Source organism: Solea senegalensis, unplaced genomic scaffold, assembly GCF_019176455.1.
Source record: "Solea senegalensis isolate Sse05_10M unplaced genomic scaffold, IFAPA_SoseM_1 scf7180000013785, whole genome shotgun sequence".
Lineage (NCBI taxonomy): Eukaryota > Metazoa > Chordata > Actinopteri > Pleuronectiformes > Soleidae > Solea > Solea senegalensis.
The window spans coordinates 14,262-23,947 of NW_025320891.1; the positions used below are offsets into that span (position 1 = coordinate 14,262).

At 42.9% G+C, this 9,686-nt stretch overlaps 1 protein-coding gene across 1 annotated transcript; it reads right to left on the reverse strand.

Moving 5' to 3' along the window:
- Positions 1–3,387: 3,387 nt before the first annotated feature.
- On the reverse strand, positions 3,388–9,130 carry LOC122760594 (GATA-binding factor 6-A-like). Its single transcript, XM_044015709.1, has 7 exons — positions 8,989–9,130; positions 7,482–8,387; positions 6,821–6,993; positions 5,969–6,094; positions 5,728–5,815; positions 5,539–5,636; positions 3,388–4,828 (listed from the first exon to the last, which is right to left on the reverse strand). Exons 2-7 carry the CDS (start codon positions 8,326–8,328, stop codon positions 4,670–4,672), a joined length of 1,491 nt encoding a protein of 496 aa, XP_043871644.1. The 5' UTR covers positions 8,329–8,387; positions 8,989–9,130; the 3' UTR covers positions 3,388–4,669.
- Between the last annotated feature and the right edge of the window lie 556 nt (positions 9,131–9,686).

Genomic DNA, 9,686 nt, shown 5'->3' on the forward strand with positions numbered 1-9,686 from the left:
TTCCCTCCACTCTGAGCGTTCAGTATTTCCTCACATGAATTCCCATCCCTGACAACTTCCTGGCAATCCTGATGACATGCACTCACACACGTGTTTGTACACACACACACACACACACACACACAGTCAGAGTCAGGCTGAGCACATACTGTCACACCCGCTGAATTTCACTCTTCACCACAACAAGTATCCTTCACTATAACACCTCCCTCCCACTGTTTCTCAGTAATAAGTCTATCCATAGCTATATGATGTCATCTCTACACTACATGAGGCCACTTCACTGCCATTCAGTTATTTTTGTTACTTATTAATGATTAATTATTAAAGAAAGAGGGCGGTTGACTTGTTATTTTTGAACTGCAAGTTCCCCTTGTGTGAAACAAACTTCCTGTGTGTGAGACTCAGAGTTTGACAAGGGTGGAGGAGATGCCTTTATCCCTTCCAAGAGTGCTAACTGAAGTGAGTGAAAGGGCGAACGCTCCGTGGACACAGCTCTGACAACACCACTGAACTTTCTATGAATGTGAAAACACAATACCCCTCATTTGAGAGCTTCAACTACAACTATTATTATACTTTATATAGCTACTCATTAATGCTAACGTTAATATTATTATCCTCATCTGCCCTTCAGTTACGGCTTGTCCTTTTTCTGAGGGTCACATGAGGAGCTGGAACCTACCCCAGATGGCATTGGGGCAAGATGACACCTACTGTCCGTCCTGGGAGAGGGAACCCTCCTCCGTGTGTCATATTTTCCCCTGTGCAAGGGTTTGTCCGCACTCGATGCGAGGGTATAAGGACAGAGGGCGTCACTTCGAGGCAAATTGTGTTTGTGATATTGGGGCGATATAAATAAAATTCACTTTACTTGACAATAAAGATTCATATTCACCGAAAACTACTTTCCACTTGATCTGTTGACAGTACTCGACATTTAAAAGGACCTCGCAAGCCCCTCACAGCTATCATGTTTGTATTTTTTTTTTGTGCCCCAGTGTCTGTCGAGGAAACCCAAAAGGGCTGAGTCAGAGATCACATCTCTTCCGGAGGCAGGGCCAGCGGTGCCCTCCTTTGAAAGGCAACATGGAAAGATCAACATGGCATCTCCTATGGGAGCCACTGGGCCATACTGTGCTGCTGCCCCATGGTCAAACAGCCTCAGGGCCTGTAGTCTGCTGTTGCTGCTGCTGCTGTTGCTGTTGCTGCTGTTGGGTTAACATGTTCTGTTTACTTTGGGAGGACTTTCAACCCTGCACAGCCATCAAGATATCTGTGTTCTTCTGCGTCTGTCTCAGCCACCCAATCTGTTTCCCCCCGCTGTCCAGCGTTTGATCATTCCTCTGGGCAGAAAAGCTGCGACTCTGTGTACGTCTCCATCACTCTCGCAAACAGTAACCGCCAGCTTTAGCTTGCATCACTTCAGCCCGTTTCCACCAAGTGGGACAGTTTGGTACAGCTCAGTGTGTTAAGCAATTATGTGCGAATCCATTGCTTAAAGTTGTGAAGGCCGCCAAAATAACTGATCTGTATCGTTCCTGGTTGCAACAGTAAGCCCTGATCTGGCCTGCATTTCCTCTGTGGGGTGTGTGGGCCGGAATCTGCCTCAGCTACATAATATAGCATGACGTCATACCGGTGCAACACAGTGAAGAAGAAGAGTGTGACATAGAACCTAGGGGACATTTAGCAGTGCACAATTCTTTTCCTTTTGGCATGTAGCTGTTGATCACAAGAAGAAGACAGGTTAGAAAAGTCTGCAGTTTTAGCTCCACCCTGGCGGTATGGATCGGTTATTTTGGGAACCTTTTCAGCATCTGACAATGGAAACATATAAAGACCACCAATGTACCACACTGAACCGAATTGTACCGATTGGTGGAAACACCGATTTCCTGTTAACACTGCAGCTTTCTTTTAAATAAAGCTAGATAAAACAGCCACGCGCCGCGAAGAAAGAACATTAAAGGCTGGACGTCCTCCATTGTTACCATGTGTTCTTCTTCTTTGTGGAGTTGATTGACAGGCTGCCGTTCCAAACCGCGCCGTGTCGAGCTGAACTACACTGTGCTGTACCGTACTGTTCCGTGTGCATGTGGCGGTTGATGTGACCCCCAGCTTTGTGAACATCCATCCCGATGAGAACTCAGGGAGGGTTTTGCTGCGCTGCAGTGTTTACACGTCCTCCCTCGCAGCAACCATGGATACCAGTTAAGACAGTGCCAAGGTGGAACCACGTCATAAATAAAGAAAGCCATAAATATTTACCGGTGTTTTGAATTCAACACTAGTTTTTTAATTTACATATCTGAAGGTGCACTCTTGTAATCCATCTGCCTGGAAGCTCGAGCACATAACGCCCGGTGGTCTCGGTGTACAGATTGAGTTTTATTTAACACCTGGCACCAAGTGAACGCATGCCAAATGTTTCCATTCTCCATTTGCAGCCTCACCCCACACCGGACTCACTAACACAAGTGTGTAGTGAATGTTCTTTGACTTGAATAAAGTGACCGTGTCGCCCCGGTTCTGTGTGAAGACCAGCTGAAGTAAAGGTTGCAAGAGTATGTGTTTATGTCAAAACTGTGGATGTGGCTGTTGCACATTCCTCCACACTCGATAAACTCCGCTAAATCAATATGTCAAAGAGCAGACAGATAACACTAAGCCCGCACATGAATCTTGGCCATCTCCAAAAAAAAAAATCATTTCAGGTAGTATTACTCATGCAGGCCATATTCGCTTAAGTATTGTAAACAATGTGACAGGTACTTTGAGCTGCTTGGTTTCAAGAGGACAAAGGAAAGGGCCTTCAGTGGCTGCTGCTAGAAAAGAAAATCTCAAAGGCTTAAGTGTGGAGGCAAAAAATAAACCCTGAAAATGTCTGATTACAGTCTTTTAAAAAACATCCAGGAAATCCAGGCCTTGTTTTATCGTATTTTCCTCATCTCCTAACATTTAAAACATCTTAAAAGCAAACTCCCTTTTTATTTAGTCTGAAAACGATATATTAATATCGAGTAATATTAATTACACAGGGTGACTTTAAATTCATTGGCATCACCAGAAACAATTTATTGGATTAAATTTAAATAAAAAAATTTTCTTATAATGCTCCAGAAAAAAAAAAACAAATAAGAAAAACAAATGCTGATAAACATGGCATTTAAAGAAATAAATAAGTCCACCAGAATGAATGACAAAGAAAAAAAATGAAGATAAAATGAAAGAACAGAGTTTCATGTCAAAATCAACTGTTGTTTTTATGTTATTTTTCCGGATTGGCTTTTTTTGAAGACTCCGCCCACACCATCTGCATGCCGCCCATTCTGCTGCAGATGCAGCGTGTGTGTGCACGTGCAAATACTAATGACAATTAAATTGTAATATAAACTGTTTGCTGTCTTTATTTAGTTTTGCGTTGTCTGCTTCAACATGTCGTTACACTCCCTTTAATCCTTAGTCAAAGTCATCAAAGTAACATGGGTTTGTTCAGAGGTGACCTCACTCTCCACATTGCTCTAATTCTGGTAAAAAAAAATAAAATAAAAATAAAAGATGCAACAGTACATGCTTGCATTGTGAAGGTTACACGGTTTGCAATGAATCAGGTTGTGCAGCCGACAGTCTTCTTCTTCTCTTTTTCTTTTTCTTTTTTTTTGCAGTTTATGTCTTGTAACATAAAGGTCAGTGGACTCACAGCTCGTCTGGGTGTGCTTTGTTCAAACAACTCCATCCAACGGCTTCTCTGCTCTGAGGGAAGTACCTTCACGCTACAGCCGAAATGTTTCGACATCAGAAATTAGTCTGAAGGAGTTCATATTCACAATGAATCAAACAAACACACTACATGACACAGTCATTTATACCCTGTTTAAACCACACGAGTTTCAGTCAAATACAGTAAGAGCTTTCAGTGGAAAACATGTGCAGATTCAACACTACTGTACTACAACAACCACTTATAAAGGAGGAGGGGGGGAAATAGAAAAGAAGGCATCAGAATGGCTTTACTTCTACTCTATATTGATATCTTTATTAACAATCATAACCATGTTTTCAACATTGGAAGATTTATAAATATTTTTCTCTTTCTTCTTTTGATTCATAAATGTTGTCTTGGCACTTGCGGCACGATTCCAGTTGTGGAAAGAAAAGTAAAATCTAAATGTACTTATTAGAAGTAGTACAGCGCTTTCGGGAAGCGCCTGTATCCAAACAACAGCTTTCTCTTCAGAGAGGAAAATCCGTTATGTACACGATGGCCTCTGTGTCATGGCAGGGTGGGATAAATCGAGTACACGGCAGGGTCCAGAAACTATCCACAGTGGGCCAAAACGTTGATCATCTAGCCTGGCGTTTCCCTTTCTTTCTTTTTTTTTTTGTACTTTTTTATTTTTCTTTTTAAAGGCAACAAGATCCCCACACCAATCTGGAGAAAAATCGCAGATACTCCAGTCTCGGTTCAAGTCTGCAGCATGACCTGAAGTGGTCTCACCCTTCTTCGCAAACCCACCCCCACCCCGCCCCACCGTCCAACGCTTCTTCTGCAAGGAAGGAAACAAACAATGTCCCTCGAAATACTTCCACAACACAGAGCATCCAGACAGAAGGGGCCGGGGATTGCTGTCCTCCCAAAGAAAAAAAAAAAAAAAGATTTAGTTGTTCAAGCTAAGGCCATACACCAGGGTTCACCCCTCACTGAAGCTACATCTGATGGCTGAGTCAAGCCCACGCTGGTGTACAGGCTGTCCTGTGCCGGATACTTCATCACTGAGCCGGAGCCTGTTCCCTCCACTGAGCTGGACAGCACGGACGAACTGACCTGCAACAACAGAGCAAAAAAAACCAAAAAAACAACAGGGTTATTATTGTCTGTGAAAACTGATTCACTTTTTGGTTTTTCAGGATTCAAATACCACTTGCATGACACAACTGGGGGCGGAAAAGTCTACAGATCCTGAGAAAAATGTGAAACTAATTTTACTGTAACATTATGGTGTGTAAAACAACAGTCATCACCACAAAGCCTCCGTCAATGCCTGTGAGTGTGAGTGTTTTATTGAAACAGGTGCTGCAGTGAAGGCCGCACTGAAAATGACACTTTGTGGAGGAGGCAACACTACAAAGCTTGTATTTTAAAATAACTGGAAAGGGTTTTATCACATTATTAATACTCTTTTCTGCTGTCTGTGAACATCCTGTAACCCATTTACAATTAAAAAAAAATTTATTCCCTCTATTTGTATTTTATTATTGTTGCGGCTGATATAAAATGTGTACTTTTCTGTTCAAATGAAACAAACAACACAGGTTTTTCCACACATTTGTACCTGTACAACTGATCACACAGATTTTATTTAAATACATTTTCTTTCTTTCTTCTCACTCCTGTGCCCTTTAATAGAAATGTCTAATAACTGTCTCTGTGATGCTTTGAATTCAAATAAAATGAAGCAACAATTAAAGTTTATAATATTACTACTCACATTATAACACATAGAGAAATAATATATAATATAGACAACGTCTTACCCCTGACACTTGTGCAGAAGGAGAGCTTGTTTTTGAACAGTCTTCAGAATTGGATGAAGAGGTGGATGTAGGCGTCATAGAGATAGAGTTGTTATTTCCTGTAAAACATTGAGTTTGTTGTTTAATATCACAAGTGTAAAAGGCAACACCTTGATTTGTATTGTACAGTATGTGCTCTCACACACTCACCAGAGGATCCCTTTGTTTTATTCAATGTTTTCGGTTTTCTTTTTCTTGTCTGAATTCCCTCTTTCTTCATGGCGAGCGGTCGAGGTACCTGCGGATAAATGACCCCCATTTATGGACACACATTATTTATTGGTTTTTTTTGTTGTTTGTTTTAAATTAACAGATTTTTGATGCGGTCATAAACGGAATTAAGGGATAAATTAAGGAGGGAGGGGACGTGTGAAATAAAATCTCTACTCACCCCGTGTAATTTTGTGTAGAGGCCACATGCGTTACACACCGGCTCTCCCTCCGCATTTCTGCGCCAAAGAGTGGTGGTGCTGGTTTGACAATTAGCGCAGGACAGACCGATTCTTCTGGACGTGGACTGGTGATAAATAACAAAACGTGATATTAGACCTTTTTTGAGATAATAAAAAAAAAAATAATACTGAAACATAAGCAAGGGGAAATGAGCTGTGAAGGAAAAGCCACACTCCACTAATTGGATTACGATTCGGCCACTTACACACTATTTCCTAACAATAATACAGCATCTATTATGACCTCCATTTAACTGTCTTTTTACGCACAGGATGTTCATTTCAACGAGTGTTCATATGAACGCTACGTTTGATTTCCTGCTTAAAAAAAATAATCTGTGCGTAATGCTGCGTAATGGCACCGCGCAGGAAAGGATTTGGCCCCTGTGTCGCCTATTCAGATTGAATTACTCAACACAAGCACCGGACCAGAGTGGGTGACTGATTAAGTGCATGATTAATTACCTTCACGCTTTCTATGTGTGAGTTCAGTTAAATTAAATCAGCACCTTTTTCGTGTGTTTGAAACTAAATTTAACACGTTTACAGAGACATTTCCATGCTGAGGAACGATTGTTTCAAGTATGTGTTGTGAGGTTTATTATAGCTGTAGATTTCTGCATATGAATTAAGAACAAACATGGGTAACATATATTGTATTTAACTAAATACACGTGTCACCTTAGGCTGGACATTAGAAGATGAACCACTGGTAATTTGCCGATGACTTTCGGCCATTGTTTGAATGGTTTAGGCAAAAAAGTGAGCGGTGAAGTGTTCTCTCTGCTTACCGTCCGTTTCTGTGGTTTAATTAATGGCCTGCTCAGTCCATTCATTTTGCTGTACAGGCCGCAGGCGTTGCAGAGAAAGTGGCCCGTGCCGTCGCGCCTCCACAGCGGCGTGGAGATGGAGCCGCAGTTGACGCACTCCCTGCTCTCCCCCAAATCGTCCAGAATATCTGAAACTGAAGAGAGAGAAAAAATGAGTGCGTGAAAAATAAAAAAAAATAAGTCTGCAATTTGCCTTATGTCAGGTAAGGGAAATCAAATCAGATCCACAGGTTTCACACAGGCCTACACATCATCATCATCATTATTATAATAACAATAATAATAATAATAATTAATAAAAATGACTTGGTGAATATTTTCTTTTTATATAATTGTCTAATTTTTAGAACAAATTCTTGGTCTGCGCACTGAAATAGGCCCGATTTCTTTTTTCCATAAATATTTTTTCACTCAGATCAAACTAGATCATTTTTAACAAATGAATAATATTTTTGTGGAAGGATTCTTTGTCAAACATAGTTTGGATCGAACCTTTTTTTATTTTAATTCAGAGCTTTGGCTCTCACGCGGACATGGAGTTATGTTACAAAAACATGGTTTTCATCCCAGACAGTGAGAATGAAATCAGTTCCATCACTTTTGACATTTGAGGGGGTCTTACCTCCGTTTGGTCCTCGGATCAAGGGCGCACTCCTGCTCTGCAGAGTGTGCAGCATGGTGTTCTCGAAGGGTCCTCCGGGCCAAGGCGAGGGCAGCTGGGAGAGCTGCGGTGCAACATAAGGAGAGTATGGACTCGCGTAGGTGCCGCTGAGGGGCCGAGAGAGGCCGTACTGGTCTCGGTTGCTCATGTTTATGTTGCTGTATCCGCTGTCTCTCGGCGTTCCGTTATTCATGGGCGGACTTGGGGGATAGTGGAACCGGCTGGAGGTGTGCGGGCTCCCGGTGTTGTACGAGGGGCTCTCCGGCGTGGACTGTGACCAGACCGAGTGGCTGGAGACGGCGTGGCTGGGCTGCGCGGAGCCGCTGGCCTGCAGGTAAGACAGGCTTGGGATCATGGAGCCCACTCGGGAACTGGGCACGTACACGGGAGAGTTGGGGTTGGAGTGCATATAACCACCAGAGGAGGAATCATATCCAGTCTGGCTTTGGGCTGCGGCGATGGCCAGTGTTTGGTACATGTCGGCTGAGTCCACCAACAAGCTCGCCTTGTGCGCACCGCTGGAGAGGACGAGTTTACTGCCCTGATCCAAGTCCGTAAACAGCGGGACGTCCTCGGCAGTGGTCAGGGTGTTGTTGTGGTGTCCGAAGTGAACGTAGGAGTGTATTGATCTGCCGTCGGAGCGGCGGTGGCCCAGTGCGTCAAGCTCACTCGGAGGTGTCCTCAACCCCTCCGAGGTGGGAACGTCCCTCCTGCTGTCACCGGACAGGTAGCTCTGCTCAGCCGGTGAGCCTGGGCTGCTGGATGCTTCTCGCTTGACCATGGACCAGCTGTTTTCGCCCAGGTCCATCCAGGAGCAATTTCCATACAACTTAGGAGTTAATAAAAGTGGTCAGGGAGTAGTCCACCCTGTAGAATGTAAGAAAATGGAGGAGGACAGTTAGTGAAGTCTGGACAACAACTGAATCCTGAAAGCTTTCCAAATGTGTCTGGACAGAGACGCGCATATGTTGTGGAAAAACGCAAATCCAGCTCTGATGTAGAGTTTGTTTTCATCCTTACTTGAGCACAAAAACGCATAAAACGAGAGTCTGGTGGATCATTTCACTAACGTTCACTCGCTCTATATCATCCAATATAAAACACCCAGTCCACAGTGACTGCCATACTTCTATCGTGAGCGCTTGAAAGGCACATGGAGCCAGCCATCCGTGTCAAATCCCTGTCCTCCCACACACGCGCGCGCGCGCACACACATGTCAGATAGGAAACAAAACGCAATATGTCTTCACAGCAAAAAAGAGATAACCATTTGATAAGACCCGAAACAGATAAGGACCGAGAGGTTGACTGGAGTGATAAAAAAAAAAAACAACACGATACCCTGAAATGATGAGTGAGTTCCTGTTGGTGCGCTCGACACCACATTCAAAAAAACCACGAAAGACTGAGGAAAAACTCTAAAAGGGGAATAAAGAGGTTAAATAAGAGTCGCTTCTTCGCCACATACCTGCTAGTTTTGTGCCATAGATCGCGCTCAAAAGTTGTCAATGCGAGCCGCTGCTTCTCCTGGAAGTATCTGGGAAACGCTGGTGCGCTCGGACTCCGTTTATGAGAGGAGGCGCTTGTGGTGAGAGCGACTGCAGGAGGCGGACCAATCATGTGCAGCGTCAACTGCTGCAAACACGGTGGGGGTGCGAGCCTATGAACTCCTCCAATCAATCACACCGAGAGAGAGAGAGAGAGAGAGAGAGAGAAATAAAGAAGAAAGAGAGAGAAGAGACTTGATCAAGTCTGTAACTCATGAGAACATGCAAATGTAATCAAGTCTGTGACACTTTCACAGAGGGATGGATGTCCATCTCCTCGCCAGCTGATCTGCTGTTTCATTTATTGAAAACAAAACCCTGATCAGTTTCTCGTGACAATCTGTATGAGTCTAAGTGCACGCGCTGAATAAAATCCAACATTTAACATTGTTTTTACCTTCAAACATTTAGTTTAAAAGTGTTGTTTACATTGTAAATATGTGGCTTATTTCTGTGCTTCCACTACTGAGACTTTTTAAAAGAGGTTTTTTTTGTTGTTGTTTGTTGTTAGTTGTGTGTTTTTTTTAAAAAAACAGATTAGTTAAATCCCAATTTTATACCATAAATATGTATATATATCACACATATATATCATCTAAAAATGTCACATTAACAGATG